This window comes from Capsicum annuum, chromosome 8, assembly GCF_002878395.1.
Source record: "Capsicum annuum cultivar UCD-10X-F1 chromosome 8, UCD10Xv1.1, whole genome shotgun sequence".
Lineage (NCBI taxonomy): Eukaryota > Viridiplantae > Streptophyta > Magnoliopsida > Solanales > Solanaceae > Capsicum > Capsicum annuum.
This window is the reverse complement of record NC_061118.1, coordinates 164,029,345-164,049,218: the sequence shown is the minus strand read 5'-3', so window position 1 is coordinate 164,049,218 and position 19,874 is coordinate 164,029,345. Positions and strand designations below refer to the sequence as shown.

At 33.6% G+C, this 19,874-nt stretch overlaps 3 protein-coding genes and 2 pseudogenes across 3 annotated transcripts; 3 read left to right on the top strand and 2 right to left on the bottom strand.

Moving 5' to 3' along the window:
• Positions 1-2,280: 2,280 nt before the first annotated feature.
• On the top strand, positions 2,281-2,661 carry LOC107879473. The gene has a single exon (XM_016726506.1). The coding sequence runs from the start codon at positions 2,281-2,283 to the stop codon at positions 2,659-2,661; it is 381 nt and encodes a 126-aa protein (XP_016581992.1).
• A 9,622-nt stretch (positions 2,662-12,283) lies between these two features.
• Positions 12,284-12,949, top strand: LOC107879470 (agamous-like MADS-box protein AGL62). Its single transcript, XM_016726502.2, has one exon. The coding sequence runs from the start codon at positions 12,284-12,286 to the stop codon at positions 12,920-12,922; it is 639 nt and encodes a 212-aa protein (XP_016581988.1). The 3' UTR covers positions 12,923-12,949.
• A 2,091-nt stretch (positions 12,950-15,040) lies between these two features.
• LOC107879469 (agamous-like MADS-box protein AGL62) lies at positions 15,041-15,907 on the top strand. Its single transcript, XM_016726501.2, has one exon. It carries the CDS (start codon positions 15,041-15,043, stop codon positions 15,710-15,712), a length of 672 nt encoding a protein of 223 aa, XP_016581987.1. The 3' UTR covers positions 15,713-15,907.
• Positions 15,908-16,226: 319 nt separating this feature from the next.
• On the bottom strand, positions 16,227-17,234 carry LOC107879931 (annotated as a pseudogene).
• Positions 17,235-17,381: 147 nt separating this feature from the next.
• Positions 17,382-19,348, bottom strand: LOC107879468 (annotated as a pseudogene).
• Positions 19,349-19,874: the final 526 nt, after the last annotated feature.

Genomic DNA, 19,874 nt, shown 5'->3' with positions numbered 1-19,874 from the left:
CTTTACACTTTAGTCCCCTACCTCATCCATTTAATATTTAATATTTCTCACCTTTTTTTTATATTTCAACCATTTTTTCATATTTCCTATTTTAATTTAGAAAATTGTCCAAGAAGGCACCAATAGAAGCTTCCTTTTTCACCAATCATTTCCGATTTCGGCCACTTTTCCGACGAAAAATTGTTCATCACAACTGAAAATCTCCGTTCTTCATCATTGCCTCCATTGTTGTTCCATCCTTTTTGAAAAAAAAAGTCCAAAATTTTTTTTTCACCATTTCTACTAGCTCGAAAAGCTTTCCAAATCCGCTCAATACCTCGTCATTAGATATATTTCAGTAGTTTAGAAGTCCTAGACATACATTTTTCCATCCCAGAGCTAGGTGGGTAACGATTATATCCAAAAATCAGTCGATTCACGTCGTTGTACTGACGTATTCATGCCAGTGATCGACCAATCATCGACCATCAATAGACTTAAACTTTGGTCTATTATCGATTTGTGTGGTCTATTATGGCAGTAGCAGAGGTAGTTGTCGTGGGTGGTAATTATATGGGTGTGTAGGAGGAGGGTCCCAACAGTTGAGGTGAAAATCAGCTACAAAGGAGACAGTGCCTATCTCGCTGCGTCGCAAGGGATCATACGACGACATGGTTCGAAGCATAATTAAGAGCAGAGAATTAGAATGCGAGCCAAAGAACATTGTGATTAGCTATGTAATGAATGGACGGGGTAAAATACATTCCACGTTCATAAATAATGATCGTCATGTGTCGTTATACATGTTGGATGTCGCTACCGATGGATCTAGGCCATTATTGAGAATAAATATCTTTCTGGGGTCTTCGACAATCCCTTCACCACAGCCAACAATTGACGAACATGATTCATTTGAAGATGAGAGTTTGGATGCTCATCCAATGGATTCGGCAGATGATTCAATGGAATTGGACGATCCAATTCTCTCTGAAGAAGGGGGAGAAGAGTGCAAATTGGTAGCACAAACCAACCACACCTTCTCTGATGAAACTACTTTTCAGGTAAATCAAATATTTAGCAGTAAAAAGGAGCTGAAATTGTTGCTGGACGTAGCAGCTGTGAGAAATTCTTTCGATTATGCTACGTTGAAGAGCTGTAGCAAATTTCTCAAGGTGAAATGCGTTTGTCCTAGCTGCGGGTGGATGTTTCGAGCGAAGAAGTATGAATGCACGGAAAGGTTCATCATCTATAAATATGTCGCCGATGACAGTTGCGGCGTCGAATACGCCACCCACTGCCATAGGAAAATCACATCTAAAGTCATTGCATCGCTGTGTGTGAACATGTATCGCGAAGGAAAGGGTCCGGACACTAGCGAGATTCGAAGGATCGTTTTCAAGAAATTGAAAAGTAGACCAAGCTATTGGAAATATTGGCTGGGGTGTGTGATTGCCAAGGAAATGCTTCGAGGGACAGCGGAGCACGGATATTCCTTCCTGCCCATTTTTTTGTATATGATCGACGCTCTTAATGTTGGCACTACCTATTCCATCATTGTGAACAAGGTCAATTGTAGGTTTATGTACTAATTTTTATCGTTGGGCCCTTGCATTAGGGGATTCGCCCACATGAGGAAGGTTATTGCGGTCGACAACACTTATTTATACGGCAAGTACGAGGGTGTGCTGCTAAGAGTGGTTGCACAAGATACGGAGAACCATATTTATCCCATTGCCTTTTGCGTCATTGACAAGGAGAATAATGCATCTTGGATGTTTTTCTTTGAGAAGCTAAAGTCTATTGTGGTCGATGGACCATATTTATGCTTTATATCCGATGGCACAAGAGTATCGCCAACGGCATCACGAAGGCATACAACCATGCTCATCACGGGTACTGCATGAGGCATCTAGGTGAAAATCTCTGGGTAAATAACCACTGCGGAGAACACCTCTATCTATTCTACAATGCGGCAAAGGAATATTCTCCCGAGGAGTTTAGCGACCATTTTGTAGAATTCAAGAACTACTGTCCTGAGGTAACCTTTTTTCTCGAGCATGAGCTTGGTTTTGAGAAATGGAGCAGGGCATATTTTCCCGACAATAGTTTTGACATGATGACCACAAATATTGCCGAGTCGGTGAATGCTATGTTGATTAACGAAAGGGAGTACCCGTGGCATCCATATTCAATTCGATTGCCAAGAGGTTTGATGAAATATTCAGGGAGAGGCGTGCCTACGGCCTCAAATGTAAGGATAAAAAATTTATTTTGGCTGCCTAAAAGATCTTAAGAGACAATATGAGCGAGGATGACTCCTTCTATGTGGAGAACATAAGTGGGGACGAAAGGCAATACACTGTGTTTGGAAGTGGCTTTACGGCAAAAGTCGACCTACTGGAAAGGTCGTGTTCTTGCAGGAAGTTTGACCTGATCAAAATACCATGTGTTCACGTGATGGCCGCTTTGCGATCGAAGCATGGTGAAGATTATGGTTTGAGAGTCTATGATTACTCTTCGCCCCTGTATAAAGTGGAAGAGTACCTCCTTACGTATTCGAAATCAATTAATGTTGTCCCTTTGGAGTCTGAATGGCGCGTGCCACAAGAATTGCTAGACGTGAACATTATTCCAACCTCTCGTGGTCACCAAGCTCGGAAGGAAGAAAAAAAAACGCGATAAGGGCATGGGCGAGACTTTCAAGTCAAAGAGGAGGAACAAGTGTTCACTGTGCAAGAGACCCGAGAACAAGAGAACCACTAATAACAACAACAAATCGTAGTTAGTCTTGTATGAATTGGTGGTTTTGTAAGTCATGGCAGTGTATGTATTTTGACAACCCTTCAGTTGTCTGATTAATGCCAGACTTATCGACTGGACTCTTAGTCTATTATTGATCTTCTTAAAGTATTGCATATATTGTGTTTCCAGTCTATTTATTTTATTCTTTATTTAACACATGGTTTATTATCGATCCTATATAAGGTCTATTAAAAACCCTAAATATTCAAAAGGACAGATGCGAGTAGTTGAGCATTTATTACACATCAAAAAAGCTATTGAACGTCCAATCAGACTTTGCGTCGATTGGGTATACGCTACCTCTCTTCGATTTCCACCATTCACACGTCTACCAATCAAAGGGTGGGAAGACCAAAGGATTCTGTTTTGGTCTATATAAACATCCATCTACGGCACCTAAAATTCATCTTCATCAACTTAAAATCAGATTAAATCAACGACAAGATACCAGGAATTTCTTTAAGACCCAGAAGGAGGATCAACCGTAACTACGACCTTATCCTCCTTCGTAACGACTTCAACCGCCTCTTCTATGGACTGAGGTACTACAGGGAGCATATCCACCGTGAACTCCAGCGGATTGCCTATTTTTTTACGGGCGATTGTGGAGCGGCTTAAAATGGAGCTGGAGGAGATGATCATCCCCCCACCATCCCCTTAGTTTTAAGTTTTTATTTCTTTTTTTGGTTTGTTTTAATGTCATTGCAATGGGAAGCTTTTATGTTTAGGTTTATGTTAGATGAAAGCTTCTGTATTTTTGCATTTTGGGGGGGGGGGGGGGGGGGTTTGCTGTAAATATGGGTCTACAATTTCCTCTGTTAGAACATGAATCAAACAGTTCTGAATTAATGGAAAATTAAGTTTTGTTTCCTACATTTTGTGGCACTATAATTCTTGTTTAGTTTTTGTTTAATTCTTGTCTTCCTTTAATTCTTGTTTAGTTTTTGTTTCTGGTTTAATTCTTGTTTCCTGCATTTTTTGCACTGTAATTTTACCATTTTTGTCCTTTTTAAAATTTTTGTGTGAGATCAAGGTAGAAAATGAACGGGACAGTTGTCAAATGTTTAGGTTAATTCATATACGTCAATGGAAAGTTAATCTGGTCTATCCACGATTATGTTAATTCATACAAAATTAAATGTATGGTCGATGAAGTTTATTCGATACTTATCTCATTGTCTATGCTTGACCTAATACATAATCGATGCGTTAAATAATACCAGTCTATCGATTGTATTCAGTAAATGTCATAGACTGTAAGTCTTGTCAATGATATACAGTATTGGTTTATTGCCATTAGTAGCATATTTGAAAGAATAAAAAAGAAACAATTAATCAATAAATAATAAATAATTAGATTTGATGCAATTAAAGGAGCTTGAACAAGTAATGTGATAGTATGAGAGTCTGAATAAATTGGATGAGGTGATCAATGATGTGTGAGAATGGATAGTGGATGAACAAATGAATTCCTCACAATATACTTCTCTTTTGTTAAACATTGCCCTAAGGATGTTGGTTATTCAACCACAACTCATCACCTTACATCTTGTTTCAGCACTTTCAGTTTATGTGGACTCTCATACGATCACATGACTTGTTTAGGCTCGTTCGATTGCATAAAATTCAATTACTTATTATTTTATTAATTAAATAATCCTTTTCAAAATATATGCTAGTCATGGTCTATAAATGTGCGTCATAGTCTAGTTCATGTATTAATGAAGTTGTACTAAATCTATGCTAGACTAGGATTAGTTTTGTACTTGACCTAATATAGTCTATCATAGACTCGTAACTACCTCCACAAATAAATAACTAGACTATGATATTTATTCATAGACCATAACTAGCACATATTTTGAGAAGGATTAATTAATTAATAGAATAATCAATAATTGAATTTTATGCAATCGAATGAGCCTAAATAAGTCATGTGATCGTATGATAGTCCACATAAATAGAAAGTGGTGATCAATGACGTGAGGTGATGAGTTGTGGTTGAACAAATGAATTCTCTATAACACAATTGTGCTTTGGGTAAACATTGCCCCATGCATGTTTGTTGTTCATCCACTACCCATCCTCACACCTCATTGATCACCTTATCCAATTTACGTGGACTCTTATACGATCACATGACTTGTTCAAGCTCCTTTAATTGCATAAAATTTAATTATTTATTATTTTGTTAATTAAATAAATCTTCTCCAAATATATGCTAGTTAAGGTCTATGAATATGCAGCATCGTCTAGTGAGGTTATTAAGGAATTAGCTCTTAGTATATGCTATACTATCTATTTATTCTGTAAATCATCTATCATAAGCCTGAGAAGGCATTGATTATTAATAAGGTCTATGAAATATGACCAACAGTAAAAAACAATCAAAATGTCAGATTTTTACAATGGCAATAAAGTACACGTCAAATCAACACCCAACGGTAATATCTCACTTTTTCTTCTATAAAAGGAAGGTTATTTTTGTGTTAGCAATCTCATATTTTTTGGCTTTAATTTTTGTAAACAACTATCATGTCTCAACCAACCCAAAAATCAAATGCAAAAGTGTCCTACATATGTCATTGTGGCAATCCAGCTGTTTTTAGGACGTCACGCACCAATTGAAATTCAAGTCGAAAATTCTTTAACTGTGCTATTGGAAAGGATAATGGGGGATGCTCTTTTTTTAAGTGTCTTGATGAAGACTCACCGACGAGCAACCCATCGATATCAAATTTTCGAGGCGCTTCTTCCAAGTTTCATATACTCCAAAGGCTTCGGGAATTCGAAGAAAATAGAGATCTACTCATGAAATTGCTAAAAGAAGCCAAAGATCAAAGGGATTACTTGAAAGGATCACTAAAAGAAGTCAAAATGGAGAGGGATCAAGTAAAGAAAAGGCTGATTTTGGCCGAGGAAAAAGAGAAAGGCCTAAAAAGTTTATTGTATGGTTTGTTATTGTTGTTGGCTTTCTGGAAAGGTGTAATAGGGATACAGGAAACTGAATAAATAGATGTAAGGTTTCTTAAATCAATCCTGGGTGTAATCTATAATTAATAGATAATTACGTCTACGTCTTTTAGCATCGACCTCTATAAACCATGATAGTTAAGGTAAGTAAATATATGAATTACTCAATCGATAGTATGTTAATCTATAAATTATAGTGAATAACTTCTATTATGTTTCCAATCAACCACTATAAATTAGGACAATAACTGAACTGGTAACGCAATTCAGTCAGCTGTTTAATCTAACGAGACAATGGAATAACTGAACATTATTTCATCAGTAAATGCCATCATTGACATGTAAAATATATGTAATTCATCCATAAAGAACAAATCACTAAAAAAACATGTCAAACATATGTAATTCAATTATCCATAAAGCAAATCACTAAACAAAAATCAGTAAAAAAATTATTTGTTCCAAATCCACAAAACTAGTTTTCTCGATTGAGTTCCGCAACAATGCCCATTACATCCACTTCTTTTTCTTCCTATTTTTTCTACTCTTCTTCAACTTCTTTCTGCTCATTTTCCTTCTCTTTTTCTTCTATTGATTTCTTCTCTTCTCCAATGTTTTCAACCTCCTGTTCGACCACTAATTCTTCTTCAACTGTCTTCTCGATTTTGTCTTCTTCTTCTTTTGATTTCTTTTCACCATCTTCTTTTCTTTTCTCCTCATTTTCTTCTTCTACTTCAGTTGTCATCTCCTTATCTTTTACTTCTTCTTCTTCATCTGCTACATTCCCCTCTTCTGTTTCTTCTTCTTTCTTCTCTTCTTCACCTTTTTCATCTGTTGCAGCCATGTCCGTCACTGCGACTACAAGTTCTTCGAGGTTTACTTGATGCCGGCTAAGAGGGGGCCTGTCGAGGTGCACTGTACTGTTTTGAAAGGATTACTAAACATATGCAACAAAACTAAATTGGAAGAGCAAAAAATAAATTAATTTACCTTCTTCTTGTTGCTTCTTCTTATTTTTCTCAATTCTCCTCAATCTCTCATCTCTAACAAAAGAAACAATATCCAGTAGACTTTTCTCGAGCAACGCAACGCGCTCGTGCAGGTCATTGTCATTGGAAGCATCTGGTGAAGTTTTGAGTCCACTTGAACCAACATGGTCACAAGTGCGTGGTGGACTTGAAACATAATGGTGGCCACCCAAATCTTCATTTTCGGCTGCTACCTCCGCTGATGAAGTCAGGATAGTCATGCCTTTTAGCTACGCCTTCAACGCATCGATGGACGTATCCTTAACTTCGTCCGTGTATGGCTTATAAGTTTTCATATATCTCTGCTCTATCTCACAAATAGTAGGGGTAAGATACGGGTGCACAATCTACAAAAAGATAAAAATAAATTACAACACATTTGCTAATATAATAATATTAGTATCATATCAAATTAAGTATAATTTTACCTTTGTGTTGTTTCCTTTGTACTTAAACGAGTCGCCTTCCATTATGTTATCGCACTTTGACTTGTTCCATCAAAGAAGATGGGGAATGGGCAGGGGAGAATCCAACGACTTGTCGGCGTACCTTCCCAGATGAGGAAACGCCTCATATATCCAAACCTGCAATCAATAGAAGCACAAGTAAGTCTATAGTGTCTATGTATTACTGCATAAATATGTAGGAGTCTATAATAAATCAATAGGTTGGTTGATTAAAAGTACCAGAAAGGCCCAGGGAAATCCAAATAACGTGTACGATGCATTATTCCTCATGACGAAAGCTTCTTTCTACTTGGTCAGATCAGTTTTCTTTTGAAGATAGCTCAAGGTCAGCTCAAAGGACTCTTTTCCCCATGGATACCCCCGAAGAATTCTAAATCAGTCGCCATCTTGATGTGGTCCGAATCCACCTTCTTTGACGGGTCCTTTACCAGCAGCATCGCGTGCACAAACCAAACCAAAACACCCTTCAACTTTTGTTGATTAGTCAGTCTATTACCTTTCATCAGGCTAATCAACTTTGCAGCAGTAATGCTCTTGTTCTTCGTCACCTTAAAATGAAAGCTTTCTACATTTTGGAGGACTTTGTTCATTTTTTATTCACGGGGATACGCTGAACAATTCAGCCCCGTAATCAAAGCAAATTCCTTTAAGTTGAAACAAGTTGACTTACCGTTCACACAAAACCAAATCTTATGCAGTTTTTTTATTTTTTATACGTCGCAGCAACATATAATGAATCATCTGTCCATCAAACTTCAAATGTTTTGAAATATGTCTCAAGTGTCCAAAATATGTCTTCTTAAAATCACAATACAACTTTTGTTCAACAAGAACCCGTCTAAACTCTCGATACACCACCATTCTTACTCTCACAAAAATCTTTGCAGGAAAAGAGCCAAGATCATCCATCCAGGTTGTTAGGCCATACGACTCAATGGAGATATCTCTCGCACAAATTGGCATGGACAGGGGATCCTTCTCCCTGTCTCCGCTATCTCTCGTATCCTCACCGTCCCCGCTATCATTTTCGCTTTCTTCTTTGCTTTTTCCCTAGCTTTTACCTACGCTATCCTCAACATCCTCACTCTCGTGTGCACTACTTTCGTCATATTCAGAAATATCGGCAAGGATTCTTGATTCGGTTTCCGACTCCGATTCATCGACTACGGATTTTTTTCTCTTGAAAGTTTTCAAAACTTCTTTGGATTTTCGCTTCCTACTGGTAGAAGCAGTGGAAGCAGGACTTTTAACTGCTCTATGAACTCTTCTCACCATTTATGATCTACAGCAAAAAATGAATTTGTAGTGGTCGATTTATCGACCACTAATCTATTAAAAAAATGAACAAATGCAGCAAAAACAAATCTGCAGTGATCGATCTATCAACCACTGGTCTATTAAAAAAATGAACAAATGCAGCAAAGACAAATCTGCAGTGGTCGACATATCGACCACTGGTCTATTAAGAAAAACAGGAAAATGCCTCACATCAAACATGCAATTCAAGTTCCAACATTAGCAGTGCAATTCATAACAACAAGAACACCATGAAAATGGGTTCAATTCAGTACAAAAAATTCAAAATCAAACGCAATATAACTACCAAAATTGAAAAAAAATTTAATCATTATCCACAGTAAAACCCGATTAAACATGCAAAATCGACAATGTTAACTAAAAACACCCAAATTTCAACCAATTCAACCAAAAATAGTGTAATTTTTGTCAAAATCAAAGAAACCCAACACAAAGCGTCATCGAAAAAATTAGTAAAATGGATCTAGAACTGATTGGGGAAGAAAATTACATTTACCTGAGCAAGAGAAATTAAAAAATTTCGCCTTAGGAAGCAAGAATCAACCGTATTTTTCTGTTCGAAAAAATCGGAACCAAAACGGGAGAGGGAAGGTTTTGAGGAGAGAGAAATGTGTAGTTGAAAATATTAATTGATTTTAAAAAATATTTTGAAAATGAAAATATATACAAAAGGACCATGTGGTAGTTTTTAAAAAATTGTATTTTTTTCCAAGTTTTAAAAATGTTAAATGAACCCATGACCCCACAACCCTGACCCACTTTTTAAACCCAACCCTAAAAAATAAATCAAAAAAAAATTTGGTGTTTATAGCTCAAAAAAAGTTTTGAAAGTGGGTAGGAATCAAAAAATTCTCACTTTTGTTGCCCATAGATCGTGTGTTTGATTCCAGTCTACAACATTTATTTTTTTAATACTGATATAGTCAAATATTAAATCTGTCACCCACAATATCAAAACACTAATACTGATATAGTCAAATATTAAATTTTTGCGACAAACAATATCAAAACACTATCTAGTGAAAGTGGCAAAGCAGCACTTTTGTTGCCCATAGGTTGGGTGTTTGATCCCGATTTGCAGCATTTGTTTTTTAAAATTATTTTCTGTGAAGCATTATTGACTAGTATTCGATCCAGGTTAGCATTCTACCATTTAAATGAATTATGAATATTATATTATGATATTAGTAATATTATTGAAAGATCAAGTTTTGTCATTTTATTATTATTATTTTAATTAATTAGTTGGTTAATTGTCCTATATATGAAAAAATGAATAATTTGATTAATTTAATCGATAAGCAGTGGCAGAATCAAAAATTCAGCGAAGGATGTGCAAATTTTATTCTCAGCTATGTTAAAAGTGTGCAAAATTAAATATACACTCATTATGATTAACATTTAACCTCTATTCACCACATAATTTTTCGATGAAGGGTACGGTGTGCATCTGACCACCCTTAATCGAAGGTGACTCCACCGCTGTCGATGAGTTTACTTGGCACCCAGAGAGTCGGGATCCTGGATCCGCCTCTGCTTTAATGCATTACAAAAAAAAAATACCAAAAGTTCATTGAGTCAATTCATGGTCTTTGTGATTAGGGGTGGGCATGGTATGGTATATACCGAATTACCATACCGAACCGAATTTTTTGATACCGTGGTTTTGATTCCACTCTAGTATATCAGTATATATATATTGTCGAAGTTGTACAAACTATGATTACCGATTATCATACCGCAAAATACCGAAATCAAATGTCATAATACCGAACCATACCGAATTAATATGGTATGGTAATGGTATAATGTTTTTAAAAACCGAATACCGAAATTACCATACCGAAGTTTCAAATACCGTACCATACCATACTATGCCCACCCCTATTTGTGATCACGAGATGTAAAAGCTTGGGTGAATGATTTTAATTTTTTAAGAAATTGTTCGATTTCCTTTTTAGGTTTCAAAAACTATGGTGCGTTTGAATAAAAACTTGTTTTAGGTATATCATTTTAGCTGTCTTTATTTTGAAAGGAAAACCTTGATGCAACAGTAAAAGTTATCGTCATGTGATTAGCTAAGGAGGTCACGGATTTGAATAAATTCAAGGTAAACAACACAGATGATATCAAATCCTACAAACTTTACAACAGCAAAATAATATAAGTCAGGGGAAAGTTACTGGAAGAGTAATTTAAACTCAAATCCTACCATACAAAATAAGAATAATCATATATACAAAGTTCTTGCAAGAAGAAAAAACATTAAGAAAGAAATTTGGTTAACTTTTTAAAGTGTTTGCCCCAATTATTCATTTTATGACCACCTTTATTTTATTGTACCTTTTACCGAAAATAAATAAATTATTGTAACAAAAAGTTGTTCGATTTTGGCTAAGAATCACAAGTTCGTTACTGAACCCCCCCTTTTTTTTGGCATAAAGAAGTCATTCAATTTTTTCCAAGTATCAATTATTCGTTACTGAACCCCCCTTTTTTTTTGGCATAAAGAAGTCATTCAATTTTTTCCAAGTATCAATTAAAATGTCACGCAGTCTATGTTAAACAACATCTCTACCTCGATTCTGAGGTAATGATACGGACCATATACATTCTATCCTATACTGAGTATGTTGTTATTTTCTCCTAATGACCTTTTTGTTATTCTAGGTAAAATGAAATAACCTTTTAGTTATAAGTATAATAATATAATAAATTTAGTGATACTTTGATAATATATAGCATCTCCAAAATGTTCAAGTTTGACTGCCTGAATGATCCCTCTACCTACCAGTATAAGTCGCAGTGCACACAGCACATAGTTTGGGTGTAGATGCTCGATACGGGTGTAGATTTTTCATGATTTTAATATTAAGATATGGGATTTGGATATGGTGCGGAGATTCCACTAAAAATAATTTAAATATCTAAAGGTTATATATCGAAATATTGAGACATTATGTGAAAAACTCACAAGGTATTCTGAAGAGAAATGTTGATCAAGGGGAAAACTCCACAAGGTGATATAAGGAAAAAAGACTAACGTAGAAATTTCGATATACATTTCATTTCTTCAACTAGGCGTAGCTTTTGTTTTGATTACCGAAATCACTGTATTTGTCTGAAATTTCTGTGTCGATTCTGGTCAAAATATTCAAAATTGATTGACCATATTGTCCACATTCACGTCACGCCGACATGGGCGCAGCACCGAAAGTCAAGAACCCGAACAACTTAGGTTGAAACCTTATTCACTTGAATTATTTATTATGTATTAGCAAGTCATATCCTTAACTCCTTTTTTCTTTCCAAAAGAATTGCTACTCAAAATTCAGAGAATGATAGCTTGATAGCCTTGCACTAAGCCACTTTCAACAAACATAGTAAGCTATTTACTTCCTCTTTTGTAACAATTGGAACTCTGCATTTATTTTTTTTACACGTACAAGTTGGTAGAAATTCAGAGAATTTTAACATGTACATGAATGGCTAAACACATTGAAAAGAACCATGAATTCTTTGTTTCCCAATTTGTGAACTCAAATCATGGATTCAAATGGAAACAAAAACCACATTATCTAACAAAATCCAAAAAATTTATTCTTCAACAATTTCCCTGATATGGACAAAACAAACAAACAAACATACACTATATATAAGTTTCTCTTCCACACATAGGATAGGAGGAAGGAATTAAGTTTTGATTTTTAGCTAGCCATGGCAAGAAAGACTAGCAAAGGTAGACAAAAGATACAAATGACCAAAATGTCAAAAGAAAGCAACCTTCTTGTTACCTTCTCAAAACGTCGTTCTGGTCTTTTCAAGAAAGCTAGTGAGCTTTGTACACTTTGTGGTGTTGAAATAGTGATTATTGTTTTTTCTCCTGGTCATAAAGTCTTCTCTTTTGGCCATCCTAATGTTGAATCCATCATCAATCGCTTTCTCACTCGTAATCCTACTAGTTCTTCGTCTACCACATGTCAACTTGTTGAAGCTCATAGAAACGCGAATGTTCGCGAATTGAACACACAACTCACGGGGATTCTCAATCAATTGGAGTTTGAGAAAAAACGCGAAGTTGAAATTGAGAAAATTAAGAAGGCTAAAATAGGGAAGAATTGGTGGGAAGGTCCTGTGAATGAACTTGGACTTGGTGAATTGGAACAATTGAAATTGGGAATGGAAGATTTAAAAAAAAATGTTACCAAACAAATGCAGAAAATTATTTTTGAGGCTTCAAATACTCCTGCATTTTTTCTTGGAGGATCTTCTTCTAATAGAGGGCAAGTTGATGCCAAAAATATCAAGGGGCTTGGGCTTTCAATGGCCACCAATGGGCCTACAAGTTTTCCATGAGTTTTTAATCAAGAAAGATTACAATTTTAGTTCAAGAGGTTGATCATATCAAAATTTAAAATTCTAGTTTATTGGTCTTATAATATATTCTGATGTGTGCTTATGATACTATGCAATTTGTACGACTAAATGAATAAACAAAATGCATATTAATTTTAGGATATTACCGTGGTTTGGAGTTCTTATCATCCAAATTAAAATATATAGTTGAGACAAATTTGTGACCTTAACATAATTTTTAACCCCATTAATACTATAATACTAGAATTTTCTCTTCTGACACAAAATAATTCAATAATTTATATATAGTAATTAAGAGTATCATTTTCTTCGCTTTTTTGTTTTATATATCATTTTTACCACATTTTGCACAATATAATTTTTGACGAAAGAGATTAAATTGAACTCCATAGTTCGTTACTAGCTCCGCCCCAGGCCCTTAGTTTGATGAACAACAACATTCGTTCTTTATTTGTTTGTCAACGTTGGCCGACCTAAAAATATATATAAAGACAATGCCACCTTTATGCATAATTGAATTACGTATCATCTTTACTATATGTGTTAAATTTAAAAGCTCAATTTATATTTTTACGTTGTCAATAAATTTTTACATTATTTGTCACTCAAAAATGATAATCCTCCATAAAAATTGGATTAATAATTTTGAAAAGAGGTCGGTTACACCTTGAAGGTGTAAAGATGACTAATCTGACAATGTAAACATCAATGTAATTAAGTTAAATTCTAAATTGAAAGTGTAAATACTAAAATAGTGTGAAGATTTTCTAAACTATCAATAAATTTTAGCCAACGATGACACGTCAATTACAAGTTTTATCAGATCACCCATTACAATCAATTTTTATCAAGAAATTAGCCTATAGTTACATACTTACATTATACATAATTAGTAACGTGATTGTGTAACCATTGTGAAAAATGAAAGTTATCCATGCATACATTAAACTTTACAGCAGCTAGAAAATGTACGAAACTAATTGTAGTTATAATATGATTGTCTTTCTTGATATCAACTTAAATTTTTGATAAAGATGTATTCAAGCTAGAATTGGCATCAATAATTTTTAACTAAAATTAACACAAAATCATTAAGTGAATTAAAAAGCACAAATAGAAAAACTCATTCATTCTCTTGGAGTTTAGATTTTATATCATTTCATTTTGGTAACAGTATTCTTATTTACTTTGCATATTTATTTCTTGAATATAAATATATATATACACTGTATGCTAGAAATATCTATCTTAAGAAATGTGTCAGATTTTTCTGTTTAATTCTTATGTAATTTTATTATATGTTTCAATTACACAATTTATTTCAAGAAAATTCCCATATTCCTACACATTTTTTTGGCATTTTCATATCTTACAATCTATATATGTTATTTAACTTTTATGATTCATAACTCATCAGTATCTTAACTTATTACCACCTGATTTCTCAAGCTAAGACACTATTAATTATTATCCAACTATTATCATAATTGACTTCTCCTTAATTAGGTTACAACTCAAGAGTTAAATGTAAAACATGATTGTCTTTAATTTAGGTTACAAGTCAAAAATAAAAATTAGTATCTAATGATGAAATATATTTCTCCTTTTCTTATTCACCACCATTTATTTTTTAAAATAAATAATTATTCTCTCTTAATTTAAAAAAAAAAACAAAAAACAAATAGATAGAAGCGTTGACAATTTTTCACTAATTAACAATTAACCCATTACTCCATTTATTAAGAAATTAACAAATTAACTTATAATGCCAACTAAGGTGCATTGAGTAATAACCATTATTTATCCATTAATAGGATGAGATTTTCTACCCCCAAATCAACATTATTTATCCATCACCATTATTTATCCATTAATAGGATAAGATTTTCTAACCCCCAAATCAACATTATTTATTCATTAATAGGATAAGATTTTCTAACCCCCAAATCAACATATTACATAGAAATAATAAAATCAATTGTTTGAGAGTTTAACATGTACAACCTTTAAATAGTTCATATTTTTCACTCTCAACTCAAAATCACAAGAATATATTATCTCTCATTCTTTTTTTCTTCTTAACTAATTTGATCAACCATGGCAAAGAAACCTAGCATGGGTCGTCAAAAGATCAAAATTGCCAAGATAGAGGTCAAGAATCACCTCCAAGTTACCTTCTCAAAACGTCGTTCTGGTCTTTTCAAGAAAGCTAGTGAATTGTGCACACTTTGTGGTGTTGAAATAGCCATTATAGTTTTTTCTCCTGGTCATAAAGTCTTTTCCTTTGGCCATCCTAATGTTGAGTCCCTTATTGATAGGTTCCTCTTGAGAAATAATACTTATAATAATCCAATCGCGAATAATTCACTTCAACTTGTTGAGGCCCATCGAAATGCTAGTGTTCGTGGGCTCAATTTGCAACTCACTCAAATTCTTGGAAAGGTTGAAATAGAGAAGAAAAGAGGTGAATCACTTGATCAAATGAGGAAAAATAGTCAGAGCCAATGTTGGTGGGAAGCTCCCATAAGTCAACTTGATTTGCAAGAACTTGAACAATTAAAGGATTCAGTGGAAGTTTTGAAAAAATATGTGACTAATAATCAGGCAAGCAAGTTTATGGTTAATGAGACTGCTAATTCTTCTACTTATTTTGGTGATAATGGTAATGGGATCTTTGACAACTATTATATCAAGCCACCTAGAACCATGCTTACTTTAAATGATCTTCACAGCCATAACCTTGGTTTTGATTTAGCTACATTTTTTTAATTCTTTTTTTTTTTCTCTCCACCCCTTTTTTTGGACTTTTATTCGGAGTCTTGATACTAATTTGGAGCCCGACTAATTAAGATTTTCATCGATATGCAATTCCATGCCCTGATAAAGATAGTGAACTATAACCATCTCCCCATCACAACATTTAATGGTCCATTGAGTACCTCACTCTAAGTTTTTCAAGTTCTCAATTTGTGTATTTATTGCTAATAAGCAACAACAAATGAATCAATATGAGATTTTTTTTCTTAATAAGTTGTTTTTAATTTGCTGTTATCATGGCACTATCAAGAATCAACAAGTGTAAACTGACTATTCCAAAAGAATGATGCATATATGTTTTTGTAAACAAAATACTTGAGCAGAGTACTGTTGTTATTACGATAATAAACTTAATTAATTAAACCAAATTAATGCATAATAGATTAACCCTTTAAGAAACAAATGAAGAAATCCAAAAGAAGTTGCACCAAGGTAAAATAATTAGATAACAAATATATACCTAGGTAGCGTAATTGGATCAAAACAAAAAGCAGTTCATTCTATTCTTAATAGTTCAATAACATTTTTGACCCTCCAAAAAAAACACATGCTACTACTTCATGAACAAGAAAAAGAAAATAAAAATAAAAACATGCTTACTTAGTAGCTAATAATGCTTTAATATTAGTACTAACTACCAATTGCTTCAGAATTGGCCATCTCCTGGGTTATTGAAATCATAAGGAACAATTGAAGAACGATAATCCATTGCAGCATGATTCAAAAATTGATCCTCAGCCCAAATCTTGCTCTTTTCATCGTTGAATTCAGAGAAGATGATCCATTTAACAGACTCAATTCATCAGCCCTTGTTGTTACGTTCTTCTTCAATTTTTCCAATGCAACCATAAATTGTTCAAGTTCATCAATATCCTTAGTTTCAATTGGTTCATACCACCAACATCCCACATTATCACTATTATTACTATCAATATTCACCATCTTGGCTTCTTCAATATTCTCTTTCTTCTTCTTCTCCGCTTCCAAATCTTTACACACCTGAAAAAAATACTGGTTATTTTTTTGCAAGTTGAATTCATTATTAGTCGATGATGACAACGACGAAGATGATTTTCCAGTAAGGTAACGGTCAATAACAGCATCAGCACTAGGATGACCAAAAGTGAAAAGACGTTGGCGCTTTAACGACTGAACCAGAATAACAATTTCTGCACCAGTTAATATGCAAAGTTCACTAGCTTTTTTGAAAAGTCCTGAACGACGTTTTGAGAAAGTAACATGTCTACTGTTTTGATTGTCAATTGGCTTGATTGCAATTTTCCTCCACCCTTGAGTTTTCTTAACGGTGTTAGTGTTAACGTTCATGGTGATGATGGAAGGAGAAGAGTAGTTTAATTATTATGGCTTAGTAAATTGGGGAGTTTGGTAATGTATAATTTATAAGGAGGTTGATTGATTTATAAATCAAAGATTTCTTACATTCAAGAATCAGAAAATATTTTTTTACCAATTTTAGTTATACGTGTAAGAAAGAAATTGAGTATTATTTTCGGAAGTATTGATAGTATAATGTGGTTATTAAATAAGCAGATAAAGAATTTATGGTAACTTTTTTATAAATTTAGAGCAATTGTAAAATGATAATCCATTGCAGCCTGATTCAAAAATTGATCCTTGCTATTTTCATCGTTGAATTCGACGAAGATGATCCATGTAACAGACTCAATTCATCAGCCCTTGTTGTTACGTTCTAGTTTCAGCTTACTGAGGACATGACCCTAGATAGGAAGATCTGAAGGACGCGTATTAGGGTAGAAGGTTAGTGCCAGTTTGGGTCGGTAGGGTAGGGCATTACTTGGTGGGTATATTATTCTTGTTATGATACTTTGTTGCATGTTGTGTTACGATTGCTTACTATTCTTTGTTCACTATTCCCTATACGTGACGTATTTATTGCCTTGTTATCTGGTTCCATGCCTTTTGTACGGATTTCATTACTATTCCTTATCTTGAGCCGGGGTCTATCGGAAATAGCCTTGCTACTTCTCCGGAGGTAGTGGTATGGACTGCGTACATCTTACCCTCCACATACCTCACGATGTGGGAATACACTGGGTTTGTTGTTGTTGTTGTTACGTTCTTCTTCGATTTTTCCAATGCAATCATAAATTCTTCAAGTTCATCAATACTCTTAGTATCAATAGGTTCATCAAACCAAAATCACACATCATTATTACTACTAATTTAGGTGTACCCGCCTCGTGCGTGTATCTCACTTTATTAAATTCAAACATTACACTAAATAGGATATTTATTTAAATAATATAGATAAATACAATAATTAAATTCAACATCTTTTGGAGAATTTATTTAATTAAACCTAACATTTACCAAAAAAACTTCTCAAAGCGGATCGACACCACCTATAAATTGCAACAAGATAATACGATGATAGAGACATCAAACCAATATAATTAAATCTAATCTTTACATATGAATTTCCTCAAAGTCATCTGACACTCATCTACCATTTGTAAACTATAACAAAATAATACGACAATAGAGATATCAAAATAATACAACTAAACTTTACCTTTACACACAAAAAATTCACAAAACAGAGATATAAAACGATACAATTAAACCTAACCATTACCTAAAAAAAATTCCTCAGAGATGACCGACATTTATCTGCTACCTGTAAATTCATCTACGACCTGTAAACTACAACATATAACACAATAGTGATCACAAAGCTTCAGTTTTAATGAAAATAATTCTTGAGTAAAAATTTTGACACTAAAGAATGGCTTGAATGAAAACAAAGAAGATATATATATATATCTTGACAAAAATAGTGAAGAAGTTGAGGGTAGAAAATTAAGCATCCATCAATCTCGACATGCAACCAAATCAAGTTAGATGAGTATCAATCATATTTTCACAATAAGTAAACCGATTTTCTTCTCTAATTTAACGTGCATCTCAATATTTATAGAAGTATTTTCTTAATAGAGTCCTATTTTATAATTATTTTATAGTTGATCAGTAGAAATGAAAATATTAATTGATTCTCGTTCCATATATTTTAGAAGTCTAGTTAATATAATAATAATAATAATTAAATAATAAATAAATAGTGAAAAATAATTTCGTCAAAAGAATCTTTTAATGAAGGAAAAAAAGTTTAAATCACTTTTAATTTATTAATTATAGATAGATATTATTATCAATATTCACCATCTTCACATCTTCATAATTCTCTTTCTTCTTCTCCGCTTCCAAATCCTTACACATCTGAGAATAATACTGGTTATTTTGTTGCAAGTTGAATTTATCAGTGCTTGATGATGACAATGATGAAGAGTATTTTCCAGTGAGGTAACAATCAATGACAGCATCAGCATTAGGATGACCGAAAGTGAAAAGACTTTGTGGCTTTAACGACTGAATCAGAATAACAATTTCTGCACCAGTTAATATGCAAAGTTCACTAGCTCTTTTGAAAAGACCTAAATGATGTTTTGAGAATGTAACATGTCTGCTGTTTTGATTGTAAATTGGCTTGATTGCAATTTTCCTTAGCCCTTGAGTTTTCTTAACAGTTGTGTTAGTGTTAACGTTCATGGTGATGATGGAAGAGAAGAGTAGTTTAATTATTATGGCTTAGTAAATTGGGGAGTTTGTTAATTTATAATTTATAAGGAGGTTGATTGATTTATAAATCAAAGATTTCTTACATTCAAGATGTAGGTGTAAGAAAGAAATTGAATATTAATTTGGGAAAGTATTGATAGTATAATGTGGTTATTAAATAAGCAGTAAAAGAATTTATGGTAACTTCGTATAAATTTGGAGCAATTGTAAAATTAAAATCTTTATAGAATAAAAGAGAAGAAGAAACTATATAATTTGTATCTGTCGTCGTAAACCTTCAACGTAGTTCTTGAAAAACTTATTGGGGTGAAAATATTCACAGTGAATTCAATAGTGAAGTCAAAAATTTATATTAAAAAGTCAAATTAAATACTAGAATGTACAAAGTTGAGACAAATTTGTGGCCTCAACTTTTTTAACCCCTTTAGTACTATAATACTAGAGTTTTCTCTTATGACACAAAATAATTCAATAATTTGTATATAATCAGAATAAT

Excerpts from the sequence above, each read along its gene's own strand:
- LOC107879473 (XM_016726506.1), top strand. The coding sequence starts at position 2,281 with ATGAGCGAGGATGACTCCTTCTATGTGGAGAACATAAGTGGGGACGAA.
- LOC107879469 (XM_016726501.2), top strand. The coding sequence starts at position 15,041 with ATGGCAAAGAAACCTAGCATGGGTCGTCAAAAGATCAAAATTGCCAAG.
- LOC107879470 (XM_016726502.2), top strand. The coding sequence starts at position 12,284 with ATGGCAAGAAAGACTAGCAAAGGTAGACAAAAGATACAAATGACCAAA.